Here is a 19,210-nt window from a genome sequence, read left to right as displayed (position 1 = left end):
GCAAGGGCAGGGTCCAGGGTCAGGGAAGCATTCCCACACCCACAGCCACCCATTCGCCCTTCACCCTCATGCCTGCTTGTCTTCAGACAAGCCAAAATCAAACTCCCTGGATGAAGCTTCCTAGTGGTTTAGTAGTCTTGAGGGTTTATCTCTGTCTTTTGGAGCCTGCCTCCGTGAGCAAGTCTCGGACAGAGGGGGATAGCTTCTCCTCCTTGGGAAAAGGTTTGGGGAGGAGGATTACATTGGGGGAGAGGGATGTATTATCACATAAAACACACCACCCCCTGTCTCCACATCATTGTAATATTCCCTCTCCAGAAATGTTCCACTGTCTTGTGAAGGGCACCCAGGCAATTTAGACCCAGGGGATAGGATGTCTTGTCATCAGGGGGTTTTGGAGAGCACTCCGGCACTGCAGCGTTCTCTGGTCCCCATTCCTTCTATCCATGCTGCTTCCTCTTTCCTGTCTCCCATCTCCCAGCCCCCTCCCCTTCTTGCCAAAAAAAAAAAAGAAAAAAGAAAGGAAAAAAAAAGGCAACAACAGCAACAGCCTATGGGAAGGTCCAAGGTGCAGTAAAGTATGGGGGCCACAGCTGGGTATGTCAACATGCCCTCAAAACCCAGAGCCAGGCATCAAATTCAACTTCCAAGTGCTGGACCTCTCATTCAGTCATTCTTCCTGGGGCCAGCAGAGCAGGGCAGGGCAGGGAGGGACAGAGTGGAAGGCACAGATAGAGAGCTCTGGCCTCCCCCCAGACGAAGGTGGCCATGCCAACATCACTGCTCCCATCTTTCCCCAGCTGGATTCTGTGTGGGTATTTTTTTCCCACTCAAGTCCACAGCAGTCATATACATCCAGTGAAGACACCAATAACGTTAGCAATGTTAATTATTTTAAAAAAGAATATATATATTTTATATATATATAAAATATATATATTTATTTTTATATATGTATATTATATATATATGAATGCATGTACGCGTGTGGGTGTGTCTATAGGAATCCCAGAAATAAAACCCTCTAATCTTCCTGGCTCCATGATTTAGCAGCATGAAAAACAGAATTGCAATCCAACTGGAAGAGGGACCCCTGCTCGGTCTCTTGCCCGGGAATGCTTCTGCCGGAGTCACACCTTCCGGCCTCAAAGTGCTATGCGCCTCTCCTCATCCTTCATTTAAGGTTTCTTTTGGATTAGTGTTAGTTTCATCATCATTGGGTTGTCAGTGTTTGGCGACGGTGGTGGCGGTGGTGGTGGCTTGTGGTTTCTCTTAATTGTTCTGTTTTTTTCTTTTCCAGGTCTGAGAGGTCTGGCTCTGGAAATGCCGAGGGGGCTCACCGCCTTGGCTTGTCACATCTGCAAAGAGAAACATAGACCATGAGGGTTATGGATGGTTTTAACTGTATCCCAAGCATTCAACTCCCCACTTTCCCATGCACAATCCCTACACTTGGCAAATAAAGATCAGGAGAGATGTGGTCTGAAACCTTTGAGAGCTTCTAATTTGGAAAGGCCCCTGGTTTGAGGGAGCCTCCAACCCCCCTCTGATGGAGAGACGCAGTCATTGCTCTCAAGGAACCCCGAGACTGGTAGAAGAGACATAGTTTCTGCCCTCTGGGAGCCCCAAATCTGATGAGACACAGTTGCTCTCTAGCAGGGGAGACATGGTTGCTGTCCTCAGGGAGTCCCAAGTCTGGTGAGAGGAACAGTCCTCATTCTCATGACATTTCTGTTCTGATAAAGGAGATTCAAGGCTCTTGACCTCAGAAAGCTCCCACTCTGGTTGAAATGAAGTAGACATGACTTACATTTACAAAGTGACATACCAGCAAGTGCCAACAAACAGAGAACCAGTTAATTTAAATAATGTGTCAAGTACTTTAGAAAACTTAAAAGTGCGATTAAAAAGTGAGCTTATACTATTATTATTTGTTAATAATAAATGCTGGACGAGACAAAGTAAAGGCATGATTAGAGTTGATTGGAGTCAAACGGGAAAGGATAACAACTAAAGGGTGTGAGCTATGAGTTATGTGTTCTAGGGGTAATATATCATTTAATAGAAGAGAGTAGGGAGAGTATTCCAGGCATGGGGTATGAACTGCGCAAGAGCTTGGCAGTGGGAGTGTTGCCGTTCACATAATGGTTGGAGTAGAGGAACTATACTGAGGAGTTAAGAAGTTGAGGATGAAGAGATGGGTGGCCCCCAAAAGCTAAACAAGAACCAGCCTCTAAAATCTAAATCTCAGCAGGGCATGTGATATAAAAATGCCAGGTATTATCTGAGAATGACCCAATAGTCCTTGTTCCTCCACCTCAGTCTGGGGGTTACATCAAAGCAGTGTGTATTAGTGCAGTATATATGTCAGACATCTCTGTGAAGAATATGTGCAGACTCATGCCAGGCATGCGATTGGTTTTAGGGGAAGGGGCAGAGGAAGAGAGGAACAGAAAAGTGAGAAAATTCTACTATAGGATTTCTTTAATGAAGAGAATTCCAGGTCTTCTCTTCTATCCTCCTGACCCGAAAGAGGCCTATCCATATCCTGTGACAACCCCGAGGTTAATTAATGGAAGCTGAGATCATATGTGGTAGACTAGTGGGATGGGGTCAGAGAGTAGAAGTAGGCAGACCAGGCTGGGCCTCTAAAGTCTGACTTAATTTGCCTTCTCAGTCTGATCCAGGTGCCCAGTAGCCTCAGATACTCCCAACTACATCTTCCATCCCCACGTCCTATGCCACTAGGAGAAGCAGACAGACACATCCTCTGTACCTGGATGGATCTAGAAGGATCTCATCTATTCTTATAACCCTGCGGTAGGCAGAGCAGAACATGTCTCAGCTGTCCTCCACTCCTCCCCCCAACACATACTCTGGGTTCCATATCACTCCATGGGACAAACAGATCCCCCCCACCAATATCTCAAGGTCCTGGCCCTCAGCATACCTACCCCTTAGGCAGCCAGACCTATGCCCAGGGATGTTAGGTAAGTGATCAAAAAAGGAAACCCAGGCAGACACTGTTTCTAAGTCTTTACTAGTAATAACAAGTGGGGAAAACCAATGAAGAGCAGAGAGCAACTTAGGGTTTCCATTGACCACCCCCACCCAGTCTTTACTTACTGTAGTATTAGAGGCAGATAGGGGCCACCCAATTTGCCCTAACTATGGCATGGTAGAGTACAAAGAGCAGCAAACAAGGAATAAGGAGACCTGGCTCTTCCATTCTCTGAGACTCAAGTTTCCTCCACTGTCAAGTGGAGGGGGAAAATATCTGCTCTGCCTACCTGAGGGGAGTGGGGAGGTGTTAGGAGGGTCCAATAAGACAAATGCTGGTAAAAAACAATGAGAGATAACAAAGCAACATGAACATGTAGTATTATTATTAATAACAACCATCTGGGCCCAGACAACACAGCACATCACAGGGCGTTACCCTCCACGACAACACCACCACATGGAGCCACGCCAGTCTGTGCACCCTGCCAACCGGGGAAGCTTCCCTGGCACCCAGCCAGGACAGAACCCCAACACTCCACCCTTCACGGGGGGGATCCTGAGAGTAGGAGAAAATAGCAGTCATAGAGCAGGGAGCTAAAAGCCAAGCGAGCAGTCTGTTTCTTTGTCTGTCTGTCTCTCTCTTTCTCTCTGTCTGTCTTAACCTCTCTCTCTGTCTCTCTGTCCGGGAAACCAACCTGCAAGTTCGTTCGTTTAACTCAAGCTGCCTCGCCTTGCACCTCGAGTCTGTGTTTTTGCAGGAGCATTTACACGTCTGTGGATCTTGTACAAACAAATGCTTTCTCCGCTCTGAGCAAGGCCCACAGGGACTGCAAAAAGGCAAAAGGAAAGAGATCTAAGCTAGAGCTTCAGCAGAGGGAAAAAAAACCCCAACCCCGTGCAATATACCCCCACCCCCTAATACATCGCCATCATGGGCTCCCACCTCCCTTCAGTGCCCTTTCCCGGTCATGCTATGACCGACCCCCTTCCCAATTCCCAATATCAGAGCGCTATAGCAAAAAGAGGCAGAAAAAGACGCAGCTCTGGAGAGGCCTGCATGGAACAGCTGAGTTGGGCAAAGACATAAGTCCAGAAAGAAGAGGCTGGTCTGATGGGGCAAAAGAAGCAAAGACACAGCGTGCTGAGCAAAGACAGGTCTCAGGACTCCCAGAAATGGAGGTAGGGTTTCCTCCTGTGGCATGGTTTAAGGCAAAGAGCACAGGACTTAGAGTCAGGAGAACTGAGTTCAAGTCCCAGTCTTGCAGCTCACTACCTGTGTAAAGTTGGGCAAATCACTTGCCTCTCCAGGCCTCAGTTTCCTCCTCTATAAAATGAGGGTGTTGGATTAGATGACCCCGAAGGTCTCTTCCTACTTTAACATGCCAAAGTGCTACAGACCAGAGAAAAATCTGCAACTAAGTACTTTCCTGCCCACTTTGGGGGGGGCAAAGGGGCTGAGAGTGGAACTAACTAGCTTGCAGATTCAAGAATGCTCTACATTCTACACAGAGCTATCAATGGAAGACTAAGGTTCAAATCCTGCCTCCAAGACTTAACTAACTAGGCAAATCACTTAATCTCTAGGGGATGGGTTTCTCCCTCCTCTGTAGAATAAAGACATTTGATTAAATGATTTCTATGTCCTTTTTAATTCTAATATGATCCTATAACCCTGAAAAGACAGAAAACCTAACCCAAGAAACTCCATTGGGAAGCAAAAGAATTTAGGGCTGTCATTTGCAAAGTCCTTCCCCATCAATTCCCAGCTTCTATTTAACAAAGGGAGTTGATCCCAAAAGGGGCTCACTTCTTCTTCAAAAACAGAATCAATGTTGCATGTATCATCTTTTCCAATGGCCCCTGAGATACAGAGCCATACAGGCCTCTTCCCAACCTGTAGCGTGAAGAAAGGTGGGAAGCAGGCCACGGTAGTCTCCTCAGAACCAATCCCAAAGAGGCCAGAAGCATCCAAGGCTTCAAATCACTGCTGTTCCCACTCTCCTTCCAGACTATAGGAAACCAGGGTGTCTGTTCTACCCCAAGCACACATTTCATTGCTCCCTCTAAGATATAACAGGAGAAGAGATTCTTCAAGGAGAAAAGGTTTATGCTAATAACCAAGCCTAGGTTGAATTAGAAAAACTTGGAACCAGAAGACCGTCTCCTATTGTAGCAAGAAGGTCATCTCCACCCTCATCCTGCCATGAGGTAGGAGGAGAAAAGAGGGCAACCACAAGTTTCCTCTTTCCACTCCCCCCCCAGCCCCCCATCCTAGCCCACTCCACCTTCCCTGCCGTCGCAACGTCATTCACTTCTATACACATACTCCTTCCCCAAATCCTCTTTAAATGACCCCTTCCCCATTCTTATACTGCCAAGACCACCTCCCACCCACAAATGATTCCCAAACAAATGCATAAGCCAAGAGCTAGATTGGGTAGGCACCAATTCCCAGTGCCCACGCCAACAGAGACCCGCCACCAGTGCCCAGTGGGGTGAGAAAGTCTGTGCCCAGCCAAGCCATAGCCCCCCCCCCATTCTAGTCCTCAAGTGCCCAGGGCCTAATTAAGACGGCCACCACCACCTTGAACCCATCGGTGCCAATTAGTCAAGTGGAAAGAATGGAGACACTAGGGAGGGAAGGGAAGGGAAAAGACATAGGTAAGGGGGTCACTGGGTGCTACAAGTACAGGTTCTGATTATGGCGGAAGGAGATTTAGGGGGAGGGGTGTTAAACAGCGCTGGGCACCAACGTACACGATCCAGGATTTATACCGGGATTTCTTTCGCTTGCGCTTTTGCCCCTTCCCCCTTCCTCGATTTGATTTTCTGGAAAATAAAAAAACAGAGACAGAGACAGACAGAGAACAGGTGGGGAACAAGAACGGGTGGGAGGAAAGGGGATAAAGCAGAAAAGGTTGGGGGTAGGGGGAATACACATCCTCTCCTAAGCCCAACATCCCAATGGCTTCCCTCCTCAGTGAGGGCAGGACAAGAGGAAGAGGAAGGGGCTAAAGGGAAGATGGCCTCAGGGGAGAGGGCTCTGAAGCTTAGCTTCATAAGTGTGTTTTCTCATCATTTTGCTGACTTTGAGGAGATGGAGAGAGGTGATAAGTTTCCCATCACCCTCATAGCTCTGTCCATTCATACACTTCCCCCTCCCTGCCAAGGACATAAGATCCAAGGACAGTGGAGCTTTAGGAAGAAGGCACAGGAGCCATATTTGTTCACAAGATACTACAGTCAGTACTCAATACCTTACCCACCTCTGTATGTGAAGGGAATGGAAAAGGTATTGGGCTTCATAGTTAAAAGTCCTGGATTCAAATTCTAGTGGGGGGGAGTAGATGGGGGTCAACCCTTACCTTCTGTCTTTGTATCAATTCTGAGACAAAATAGTGGCAAGGGCCAGGCAAGTGGGGGTAAGTGACTTGCCCAGGGTCATATAGGTAGGAAGTCAAATACTAGTTCTTCTTACTAACTCTGTAATCCTTGGACAAGTCATTTAACCTTCTGTATCTCAGTTTCCTCAAGTGTTAAATGGAATTATAACAATGTCTACACTACCTACCTCTTGGATTTGATGTGGGAAAAACATTTTCAGCTTCTTCTTCATAGATAGGAATTATTATGATGATTGGTGTTGTTACAAAGATATAGAATAATATACCCAGATTTAGATAGCTCTTTTAGGTTTGTGAAGTGTTTTAGAAATATTATCTCATTTGATCTTCAAAACAATCAAAAAATTTTGATTTGAATCAAAACAAAAAGGTGTTATTATTACCCCCATTTTTCCAGAGGAGAAAACTGAGGTAAACAGAGGTTTATTATTGTGATACTTATTATTATAATTATATTAAATATTATACATACTTCTATCTAAATATCAAAATGGTATAATAAAGAAACATAATTCTAATTATATGATAATATCACCGCTATCATCATTAATGTTACCACCACCATCACCAGCCAAGGCTCTTGAGGCCTAAAGTAACAAAGTCTAGTAGAAAACATACTGAGAATCAAAGGATTCAAGTCTCGTCTACTACTTAGGGTAGCCATTTCTCCAAGACTCAGTTTCCTCATCTTTATAATGGGGATGATAACACTTGGACTCCCTTTCCTTCAAAAGGGTCAGGGTGTTTCCTTCAGCCTCAGCACCATGGAGGTAAGAAGGGGACAGGGGGACAGTGTTGGACAAAGGCTATAGGATTCCAGGCTGTGGGAGAAATGCCCTTAGGGGTCCTCTCAGGAAATTTGCAGGACCACAAGGAAGGGGAAAAGTCTCTAGCAGGACAGGGTTTGGGGGGAGACCAGGAGGAATGGTGCCCTCCAATCCCATTTCCATGTAGAACAGTATATGAACTGTGAAGGGGCTGGGCCAACAACCCTGACTCACACTCCTGGCTTTCCACTAAGCAACATTAGGACTCGCTTTAAAGGGGGATGGGTCAAAGAACTGAGTGCACTGACTTTCAAGTGAATGTGGCGTGTGGTATGTACGTTTGAGGACTGAGCTGGGCACAGCCACAATATGGAACTCCACTCCATGGAGTGAATGGCCATCCTAGGAAGTGGCAACTGTCCACTCCCAAGAAGAGGCCATCCCAAAGCCTGGGGGGAAGAGGGTTTGTGGGTATGAAGGGGAGGGGGTGTGGGAGGGGAGAGGTTGGGGTGTAACTTGGCAGGATGTCCTCCCCAGGCGCTGTCAGAGCCTGTCTGCCTTCTCACAAAATTTTTTTTCCAAGCTATCCCTCTCTAGCTGCAGGCAAGACTGATATCCTGGGAACAGGCTTAGGTGTGGGGATAGAGGGCTAGGACTCAAAGGGAATGAGGAAGGGGGAGAAAGGGTGGGCTCTGGCCTGATTCACCCCCACCAAAAGGAAACCATCATTCTTCACTCTCCCATAGTTGGGGGAAGTGGATACACCCCAGGGAGTTTTGCCAAAAAGGAGGGGGAAAAGGGAGGAGAGGAGAAATGGGGAGCTCTATTATTCTCCTGGGGAGAATACACAGGGAGTAATAATAAGCAGAAGAGGTGGGGAGGGTCCTAGGAAACCAAGCTCATTCTCCCACACAGTCTCTCCACAGAATACTTCCAAGCATACTAGCTATTCCCTCTGCCCATCACCACTTAAACTACTCCAGCACTAAGAGAACATGATAGCCTTGGAGGGGAGAGAGAAGGAGGTTGGGTCCGGTTCATCTATAAGACCAAGTGCCCCTAGGGCAATGGGGAAGGGTAGGCACAGAGAAAAGGGAAAAAATATCTCCATCTCTTTCATCGGGCTCTCAGCAGCCTGATCCAGTGAGCTTCCAAATAACGGCCTACTAACCATCCCCTTACATTCATCAGTTTCTCTCTAACACTCCTAAGCCTTTAGAGTCAGCCCTTAACAACATCCCATTCCCAGATAAGAGAGCCCCTAAAAACTGAGGAAGCCAATCAGATCAAATCCTGCATCTACTATACCAAGCTAGCAAATGAACCATCTAACCCAGAAGAGCACCACATTCTTTCTTTGGCCCAAAGCCATTCAAGGGCAATGACAAGGGAGAAAGCCCAGGGGGACCTGGTTCCCCTCCAAGTACAGCCTCTAAATCTAATCCACAAGATAGCAAATAGAAATATTCCATACATCCCTAATGCTACCTGTTTCCCTAATAGCTCCAACCCCCTACCTGTACTCCCACCTTGTGACACAGTTTCAGCTGTTCTGGAGGTTGACAACCTACCTAAGGGTCAGGTTAGTGAGCAAATGGGGTACCAGGACACTAAATAACATCAATCCCGGTCATATAAAAGATGAAGCCCAGGTCCAGGGGCTAACAGTACTTCCCAGCAGGTACAAATGCTTTAGGCCAGGATTTCCCAGTAAACCTTAAGCCAAATGTCAGAACCAGTGGGTTGTCTACTTGATGAGGCAGAAAGGGAACCATCTAGACCACACAAAGAATAAGGCACCTTCCATTCTACCTCCAAACATTCCTCTGTCCACCAATCAATGTCCCACTTATGCCTAGATTTAGTGAGATCTGAATAGCCCTGAATAATGACTCTGAATAACAGATCAGCTGAAGGAGCAAAGAGTCAAAATACCCAGCAAGACAACCGGCCGAGAAAGGGGGGGAAATCATAAAAAGTTATGTCCACTTACTTCTCTTGTTTTCCTTTGACATCTTTCTTTGGTCTAAAAATGAAAAAAAGAAAGGAAGAGAGGGGAAGGTAAGAGAATTGGCTTCCTCCCAGCTTGAGCATTCTCCCTCAAAACTAGGGGAGCACCCAAGAACTTGTATTCCTTTTCCTCTTCCCATCCTTACTCAACCCAGCCTCCCTTTCCAAGTTCCTGCCTGCTAATTTGATTTCTCAATCAATTTAGGCTCTGGGAAGATAAAGAAAACCAGGCCTGGACCTCAAGGAACTTGCATTCTACTAGAGTGGCCAATATGCATACACATAAGTATATGTCCCTCTATTCATTTCCTCAAGCTGTAACTGGCTGCACCTTCCAGCCCTGCTAGGAGGCTCTTACTGGAAAAGGCCTCCTCTAAGAACCATCTCCCCATCTCCCCCATGAACTCTATCCCTCTCTGATTCCTTCTCAATTGTGCTTCTGCCTTTTCACGTTTACCCCCAGAAAGCATTTCCCTCTGGCAGCCCTTCTCTCTCTCTGACCTCCTCCAAGGCCTTCCCTTCTCTTCCCCAAGAACTATTCATCCTTCCCTTCAGCCATCGATGGCCCCTTACCTGCATTCACATTTACTGTGCTGTAAGAAGCTCATCTCCCCAATGTGCTGGCTCTGGTGGGGCCTAATTCTCATGATCTGGGAGGGTAGGAAGGAGAACACAGTAGTTAGTGACCCAGCCAGCCACTCGCCCGACACCCCCCTGTCTCTCGCCACTCAACACCCCAGGGTTTCCAGGGATCAAGTCCCCAGGGAGTGAAGGAGGTAAGAGGGAGAGGGGGGGCTAATGGCTGTCAATAGGACAAAGCCACAGAGCCCCACCTCCCCCACCTCCCAACCCCAATAACCTCAAGATGCTGATGTGGCTGCTTCGGGTTGGCCGAGCTGGGAATTAGGGTCCTGGGTTGGCACCATTTCCAGTCCCTCCCTTACCACCCCCCCTCCCAGTTCTTCCCCACTTCATGCCTACAATGAGGCTCCTGGTACCCACAAAATTCAAATAATCTGATTCTACCATGCCCCTTTTGAGGAAATAATTTCATTTCTCCCAAAAACATTGGCCTAAGGAAAAACAAACCTTTCACCAGATATACACTCCTAGGTTCTCAGCTGTCACTGAAGAAATGGGGGTGGAGGGTGGGGGAAGAAGGGAAGCAGAGTTCAATATTTTCGAGGACCTGAGAACCATGGGATTAAATGCCTGGTCTTTTGAAGTCTGTGCCTCAGAGGGCAATGCTGCCAGTTCCCCTAGGTTTAGAAGTGGGAAGCAGCACCAAGGGCAGGAGTTAGTAGGCAGGACTTTCAGGGCAGAAAGGAGGAGTTAAAGCAGGAAGGGGAAGGAGAGACGGGAAGGGACGGGGGCAAGGCCAAGGACTAGATCTAGGGCTTTGTACCATGACGGTACAGAAGGCAGAGAATTCTGGGAAGAAGTGAGGATTTTCTAGGGAAGCAATTTCATGACAGAACTAACTGTATAAATTCCCCAAACCCACATCCCTGGTGAGCCTCCTAGCCCTGGCCAGCCAGAGTTGTTCTACAACTCCTGAGCAGAGTTCCAAGGACAGCAGGGAAATGCCTCTGGGAAGAAAGGGGTGGGGAGAAGATAGACTAACACTGTGCCTTCTGCCCCTGAATGCCTCCAGAAAACAAGGGGCTAGGGGCCAGGAGGAGGGAAGAAGCAAAATAGGGTCAGGGGTCAGGGCCAGGACTTCAACTACAACAGGAAAACAGGTACAGGGATGCCCCCTGAAGGCAGGCACCTGTTCCTCTAAAGAGGAACATTCACTTTTAAACCCCTTAGTCCCAGATGGGTCATCTTGTCCATCCCCCTGCCTCCAAGCAGGGTTCCCCATTCAGTCGCACCTCAGGAAAACAAAGACACAAAGAGAATTGTCTATTCTGCTCTCCTGAATCTTAGATCTCAAACCCTCCTGCTGCCAAAAAAAAAACCTCCCTTAAAAATGTATGAATGCTAATACAAATTTTAAAGTAATTAAATCAATGAAAAATAAATGTCTGAACTCTTTTACCCAGGGAGAAGCTTCTCTCCCACGGGTAACCACCCATGGAACTTTCCTCACCTGCATGGTGATGTTGTGCACCTCAGTGGGGACACATTCTAGCCCCTCGTCATTGCAGCAGCCAGCACACCTCATCAGAGGCACACACGATGGCTTGAAAATGAATTCCACCTCATCCGGGTACTCTTGGAAGATGTCTACCAGGGTCTCGATTGCCCGGCAGTAGCTCCGTTGATAGACATCCATAAACTTCACCACTAAAAGAGAAGAGGCCACTTATGAGTATGATGAATGAGTAACCTAAAAGATCCCACTGAAACACTGAAATGTGTCTTTTGACCAACTGGAATTCCTTTGCTCCAATGCTCCAGAACCCTTCATCAAGGAAGTTGGGGTCAGAGGGGTGATTCGGAGGCAGAGGGACACAACTAACCTGCTGCAATTAATAGGATATTCATGGAAAGAGTCCTGGATTCGAAGTCAAAAGATCTGGTTTCAAATTCTGCCTCTGCTAAAAACTATCTGTGAGACCATGAGGAAGACACTTCTCTACGTTTCAGTCTCTCCAATGGTAAAATAAAGCAGCTAGGCTGAGCAGGAGTCCTAATAAGAACATTTATATAGCACTCAATATGTTCTGGACACTTTACAAATATTATCTCATTCAGTCCTCACAACAATCCTGCAAGGTAGATGCTATTGTTTCCATTTTTACAAAAGAAGAAACTGAAGCAAAAAGAAGTTAAGAGACTTGCCCAGGGTCACACAGCTAACAAGTATCTGAGGCTAGATTTGAATTTAGGTCCTCCTGACTCCAGCCAGGGTGTCATTAAGAGACCATTAACTTGGGGTTTTTTTGTTTGTTTGTTTGATATACTTTGATAAATGTAGTTTAACATAATTGGTTTCCTTTATAATTTTATTTTATGCATTTAAAAACATAGTAAGAAAAATGCCTATAAGCTTCACCAGATTGCCTAAGGGATCCACAAAATAAAAACGTTCAGAATTCCTGAGGGTTCTCTTAAGTTCCCTTCTAGCTCTAAGTTTCATGATCCCAAGTCAGGTTACCTTTCAGAACCTCAATTTTTCTCATCTGTAAAAAAAGACTCAAGGATCTCCAAGGAATTTGTCCATTTCTTAACCACTCTTGCCTATCCCCCAACCCTAACTCCTTTCAGAACTCTGGCCTGGACTCTACCCCCTCTTTCGTCTGACCAACCTCAGCAAGGTTCCTGGGGCGCCCTCTGCCACACCTGATAGGTTGGAGAAAGCTGGAGAAAAACATCTGGGCATGAGATGGAGATGCAGGAACAATGGTCGTCCCAAAGGGAAAGCCATAGGAATCCCACATACTTTAGTTCCTTCCTCCAGAGGGGCAAAGACTCTCTCTCTCTGTTTAAAAGCCAATCCTCATAAAACTCCAGTTCACTCTGCCCCACACCCTAAGCCTATACAGCTGCTGCCCTTCCCCAGCCTGGGTCCCTAGCAGAGGAAAAGGGATGTGTGCAGGCTGGGGAGGGGGACTGGTGGGGAAGGGTGTCGAGATGAGACAGGGAGAGGGGGCTGTTTCACGTGACACCCCTGAAATAGAAGAGAAGCCAGTCTTCACATTCCTAGGCTCTCCACTCTCATCCCTGTTGTGGACCTCTTGGGTTTCCCCAAGTCTCTTCTCAACGAAAAGGGAGAAGCCATGCCAGAGGGCAGGGATGTCTCTGGGGACCTTCCACACCCCAAGCAGGTACCTGGGAGACCCACCTTCCTGGGCAGATGGAGAAGCTAACAAGAAAGACAGAGGTCAGGGAGGCTTCAGCTAGGCAGCCCCGAGAACCATCAGCAACCGGGCACGGTTAAGCATGCCAGGTGAGACCAATAACCCTACCTGATAAGAGCAAACTGCTTGCATCATGGAAAAAAAAAAAAAGGCAAGCTGTTGCTCACTCTGCTAAGCATTTCTAGAGGAACTGAACAGGTGACAAGAGGCAACAAAGGTTCCCTGGGCTAGGTAACGGGCAGAGAACCTGGGGTGCGGTAAACCAGGAAAGGGTAGCTCAGGGTCAAGGAGACAAGGCACTCTCTGAGGCGGCAAAGCACACCCAGGGGAAAAGGATAAACAGAACCCAGGGAGGGACAATTCAAAGATTCTGTGACAAAAGGGCTGGGTCCAGAGCCAGAAGGCACTGGGTTCAAATCTCTGTGGTGAGCCTTACTTCCTGGGTGACCTCAGGCAATTCAATCAATAAACATTTATTAAGCATCTACTCTGGGCCAAGTACTGAACTAAGAATTCATTTAATTTCTCTGGGCTTAATAGGTGAAACAAGGGGCTAGATGTCCCCCAAAGACCCTTCTCCCTCTAAATTCTATGATCCAACCAGTCAAATTGTCATGGTTCCAATCTTTTGCCCCTAAGACTCCTGCCTGCCCCCTGCCAATCGTGGTGTCCTGTACCAAATCTCTGAATGGGAATCAGGATGCCTGGAATCTAGCTCCAGCTTTCCAAGTGACTTGATGTATGTGACCCTCTCAGGGCCCCAGGTTTTCTCCTCTGTAAAACAAAGGGGATGAACCAGATGACCTCTGTGATCTCCTCTAGAGTGATTCTTTTTTAGTTCTGATTTCTGGGAGGTGAGGTAGAGGGCAGAGATCCATCCTGTTTCCTCCCCTGAACCAAGAGAACCTAGCTCCCCGTGCCTTATTTCAAACTGAGAAGCTTGGATATTTTAGTTCAGGACATTGGCTCTGAAATGGCATCTAGGTTTCCATGCTCCCCACATTATCAGCTTTTAGACCAGGGAGCTGATATCAAGGAGATAGCCTTGGTTCAGAAGAGCATGTCTCGGATATTTGTAAATACTTATGTATATACTTAGATATAAGGGCAGCAAGATGGCTCAGTGGAGTTCCAGCCCTTCAGTCAAGAAAACCTGAGTTCAAATCCAGCCTCAGACACTGACTAGCTGTGTGACCCTGGACAAGTCACTTAACCTTCTTTGCCTCAGTTTCCTCATCTGGAAAATGAACTAGAGAAGGAAATGGAGAACCACTCCACTTTCTTTGACAAGAAAACTCCAAACTGGGTCACAAAGAATCAGATATGATTGGAAAAAATGATTGAACAATACATATGGATATTTGCTGATTCATTTTAATATGACTGAATCTAATTTAATTGATATGGGGAACTCCCTCTAAGGAAGATCCCTTTAACAATACAGATTAGGACCTGTTCTTTGTGTTTAGTCTTAAGAGCAGCCAGAGACACCAAGCTTAAATGACTTGAGTAAAGTCACACAGTCATTACATAGTGATTCCAGTCCTCTCAGTTCTCCAAATGCTATGCTAATTTTGCCTCTCATAATATACATATATTTTTAAGTGGCTAGAGGCCAGGAGGAGATGGCAGGCCCTTCCTCTACTTCATCCTGCCAAATTCATATGGCTAGAGGACTGAAAAGGATTGGGGGAGGGGGATGAGAACAGTTATCTGGAATTCAGGAAGACCATCTCCTAACAAACTATAGGACCCTAGGCTAGCTGTCAGCCCTCTACGTACAGGAATGTTCTCTGCATCCCTGATGGATGAATAGGAAAACAAATGTTCTTAAAGGACATAATTCTTTCAAATCAAGGGCTGAGAAAAGATAATTGACCCTGGGAGTTTCTAACCCTTGTTTGAATTAGTTTGGGGTGGGGGTGGTAAGAGAAAGGAGGTAGCTAGATCTCTGGCTGGTTTGAGGGACCCCCCCAACCTTTTTATGCCCCCTCATCAAGCCAAGGAGTAGAGCAAAAAAGGTTGGCCTATAAGCTGGGAAGATCATAGCCCCTTAAAGTCTGTGAGATCTAAGTTCTCCAAGATACAGAGGGAAGAAGAATTAGTCTGTCATCCTAGAATCGGTCAAAAAACTCCTTTTAGCACTCAAACCAATCCCCTCCTGCCACTGTCTCCAAATAAAAACCTCCTTCACACTCAAGCACACACACAAACACAAATATATCCACACTCACACAAGCACACATGCTCACCAGCCTCAAACGTCCTGGGTTTTCCTTATTTATCGCAGACAACCTTTTCTCCAGCAAACAAAGACCATTTGTCTTGCTTCTCCCAAGCCACGAAGACCACTGGGAAAGGTTATTTGGGGGGGAGGGGGGTTTGAAGGGTGGAAAGAAGAGCAAATCTCTAAAGAAATCCAGTATGTTTGTGGGTGGGACAGAGATGAGAGAACTATTCTCCAGCTGATGGAGAAGGCAAGGGCCAGGATAATGAGAGAAAGTGGAGCTAATGGGGATACCATTCCCAAGGAGAATGGGAAAACAGCTTGGCATAGCCCTTTAGAAAAGCACAATCCTAACCATACCCTGCCACAGAGATGCAGAATGATGGATGAAAATGAAGAGGATGTCTGCCATTAAAATACAAAAGTGAGCAGAGTATGGGTTTAAAGGTTGTAGGAAGAATTAGGGAGTACCCAGGGAATGGGGGCCCTATCAAACAAAAGACAGGAAGGGTTTAGGAGGGGAAAGGAGGTGGTGAGACAGTTTCATAGCTACAGCCCTCTGCCGGTTCTAAAAGGAAGTTTACCCCAAATAACATCCCTATTCCTTGGTGCTAAGGGTGGTGGGGTGGAGGCTGGGGGAGGTAAGAGAAGAAAAAAATAAAAAAAGAACTCCCAACCCTTTCCCGGCAGGGGGAAATCTGGCATTGAATAAATGACTCTCAGCCTGGGAGTCCTGACTGGTCACTGTCCTCTCTAAAAATTTAAATTTCTAGAGGATGAAAGAAGGATAAAAGAGCCATTTCCTTACCTGTGTCTGGAAAGATTTTGCCTAGCCGAGAAAACAGAACCCCATAGAAAATGAGCAGTGAAAAGAAATGTCATAGTGCCCCCTCTCTCCACTCCCACCAACCCTACTCTCTTTCCTTCTGCTTTATCCCAAGGAGGCACCTGGACCAGAGAGTAAGGATCAGGGGCTAAAGGGTCAGGGCTCCCTACTCTACCCCTTCCCAACCCAGTGTCCATCCCAAATGTGGGGAAAGTTAGGGCACTGTGTTATAAACAGACTCACCTTCGGGAGATTTCCTTTCTCCTTCTTCTGGGGTGGGTGCTGCCTGTGACCACTGTAAACAAAAGCAGAGAGTAAGATAGGGTATGGGGTAAGGGAGGGGTGTTTGTAAAAGGCTAAGCCAGACTCTCACCCTGCTTCTCTTTCAGCTCTTCCCTGGAGTCCCCATTACAACTCCAGTGTCTTAGCTGCACTGATCATAACCCTTACTCTCACAAATACATTTGAGATCCTGCACCAGGGAAAGGGGTATTGAAATGGACCTCTGCTCTAGTCACAGCATATCATTAGAGGAGAGGGCCATGGGACCCCATAATGATAGAAGTAGGAGAAAGTAACTAACTTGAGTAGACATGGAGAGAAGAGATTTTGTCCAGTCTCCAGGCCTTTCTCCAAACCCCTCCTCAGTTCTATTTCACTCCTTCCTCAAAAAAAACTAATCATTTCACCTAATTACACCCCAAACTACCCCTCCTCAACACATATACCCTCGTCCAAAGGCACTGACTAGAATTAAAAGGGGGAAAAACCATGATAGAGACTGGGCAGGAAGGAAGGAATCTAGCAAGAAAAACAGCACTGGTGACCTTATCTAGTTGACATGACAAATGCCAGGGGTAAGGTGGTGTCAGGTGGGGGAAAGTGGGGGGTGGAGAGGAAATGGAAGAATGCTGAGACATCCTCCCCAGTCAAGCCAAGGCCCAAGTCTTCTGTCCCCCCAGGAATACTCAATCTGGCCCTCAGGGGAACTGCTGGTGAGGGGCAGCTTAGTTGGGAGAAAAGAGGAAAAAAGCCATCTTAAACTAAGGGGAAGGCTTAGAAATACTGCTACAGGGCCCAAATTGTCATTTCCCCTTCTACTCCCTCAGCCCAAATCAATCTTTATTTCTAAGTTCTCTCCCAAACCCTTTCCCTTGTTCCTGGTCTCTTCTCTCCCATGGAATTGGGGGTTCCCTGGTTCTACCATTTATGTATACCTGTTACTCCCCTCCCCATCTCCCCCAAATCCTATGGAATCCTGACACTAACGAGCCCCAAGGAGGCCCCTTGTCTCTTAGAACACTCTGGACACTGAGTCTCCCCCACCCCCACCCCCACACACACTCCTGGCAGTCAGCCCCTCCCCACTGACTGTGAAGGTCAACAGACAAGAGCCAGGACACTGACAAAATGGATGCCCCCTTCCAGGCCCAACCACTGTATGAGGAGATCTGGGAAGGGGTGCCAGGCCCCTCCTTATTATCTACCCCCTCCAGGCACCTAGAGACCCTTTGGGGCCAACTGAGCAGCAGGTGGGGTCTCCTCGAGGCCAGAGAGTTCTGCCCCCCACTTCTCTCTCTGTTCACTAGGTTCTTCCTTCAGGATACCTAACCCCAAACAGACACACACACCCCTCAATTCTCCCATGCCTTAAACAGATACAGTCCTTGTCTAGAAAGACTCACAAAGCCCCACATACATACCCCCAACTTTGCTAAGGTTCCCCCCCTTTCTCTGACTTGGTCTTCTTAGCTGAAACCGGGGTTTGAACTAGATTATGTCCAAGATTCTTTCTAGTTCTAAATCCTGCTTCCCCTGGCACTAGGCAGTCCTATCCACCCCATAACCGCCCCTGCGCCTCCCCCCCCCCCATAAGCTAGCTCCCATGATAACCTCCTGCTTCACTTTGGCCAACTAGCTCCCATGGCTCCCTGATATTTCAGTCCTCTCCAGGCCCTGCTAAGAGGCTAAGAGCAGAAGAACCCTGTCCCCACCTCCCAAGTCCCCAAGGCCAAGGGGCAGGGGGAGACTTCCCCACCAACACTACCACCATCACCACAGTCAGAGAGGGGGCGGTGCCCAGTGGGGGAGGGCCTGGGCCGCCTGTGCCCTTCTCTGGGGGCCTATGAAGGTCATAACTGGAGCCAGACAACCCTTCCCTAGTCCTAGTCCAGAGGCCTACAGCTTGAGGCGGGTAGGGGTGGGGGAGGGTGACTTCGTGCCAGGTCTTAAGAGCTCATAGGAATAGAAGTGAATTCCACTCCACTTCTGGGGGTAGGGGACCTTTGTTGCTAGTTTCTGGAAAGAAAGTAGAGGTGATTTTGGGGGGGGGGTCCTGCTGGACAACCACTGAGATCTGTCAGTACTCGGTATTCTGAGTCCCCAAGCTAAGTGTCCAAGTAACTGTCCCTAAGAAGAGTAAGAGCACCTGCCCAAACTTGGGGGCAGTGACCTCCAGGGGAGCCTGGGCCTAGCATTCAAACCCAGAAAATGACACCTCTCCCCCCCCCCCTCTCTCTCTCTCTATCTCTCTCTCTCTCTCTCTCTATCTCTCTCTCTCTCCCCAGGCTGGGGGAGGAGGGAGCGCCTGGGGGAGGGGAGGGGTTCCAGCCTGGTCTTCATTCCCTCCAGTTTCTTTCCCCCCAATCACCATATGGAGGCTATAAGGAGGGAGGAAGGAAGGGAGAATTGTCAGAAGCAAGCCGGAGCCCCGCTTATTACCATCCCAGTACCGGCCGAGAAGAGGCTCCCTCTTAGCAAGGGCATGTGCGCCGAAGAGGCAAATGAACCCCACTCTCGTGCCCAGCTATCCTTGGAACCCAAATGTCACCGCATTTTGCAAACATTTTCAACAAAGTGGGAGGTGAGAGGAAGTCAGAGTACCACGGGGAGAGCCAAACCTTCGTATAAGCCTCCCTCCAGGGCCCCTAGTACCCCCCCCCCCCCCCCAGATCAGAAAGCCCCCGCCGGGCTACACGCAGGGCCGTGGGGGGAGGGGACAGAAGGCGGGCTGTCACCAGGTCACTACAAGGGCGGAGTCGAGACCAAGCGCCGCCCTGGGCGGGCTCTCCCAGGCCGGGTCCACTGGCAGTGACCGTCCCTTTCCCAGGCCCCGCGGGCGGGAAGGAAAGAAGGGGGAGGGGGAGAGAAGAGGGAGGGGGTCTCAT

At 47.9% G+C, this 19,210-nt stretch overlaps 1 protein-coding gene across 1 annotated transcript in view; it reads right to left on the bottom strand.

The window, feature by feature from the left end:
- Positions 1–1,205: 1,205 nt before the first annotated feature.
- Positions 1,206–19,210, bottom strand: part of VEGFA (vascular endothelial growth factor A) — a 63,639-nt gene continuing 45,634 nt past the window's right edge. Inside the window, exons 3-9 of the mRNA XM_044675328.1 lie at positions 16,287–16,338; positions 11,277–11,473; positions 9,758–9,834; positions 9,168–9,200; positions 5,761–5,832; positions 3,699–3,830; positions 1,206–1,358 (exon numbers count right to left, since the gene is read on the bottom strand). Of these exons, the coding sequence (XP_044531263.1) occupies positions 1,337–1,358; positions 3,699–3,830; positions 5,761–5,832; positions 9,168–9,200; positions 9,758–9,834; positions 11,277–11,473; positions 16,287–16,338 (585 nt within the window). The 3' untranslated portion in view covers positions 1,206–1,336. The remainder of the gene's footprint in view (positions 1,359–3,698; positions 3,831–5,760; positions 5,833–9,167; positions 9,201–9,757; positions 9,835–11,276; positions 11,474–16,286; positions 16,339–19,210) is intronic.

This window comes from Gracilinanus agilis, chromosome 4 (genome assembly GCF_016433145.1).
Source record: "Gracilinanus agilis isolate LMUSP501 chromosome 4, AgileGrace, whole genome shotgun sequence".
In the NCBI taxonomy this organism is placed as follows: domain Eukaryota; kingdom Metazoa; phylum Chordata; class Mammalia; order Didelphimorphia; family Didelphidae; genus Gracilinanus; species Gracilinanus agilis.
Note: the sequence above shows the minus strand (reverse complement) of the source record. Positions and strands in the feature narration are given on the sequence as shown.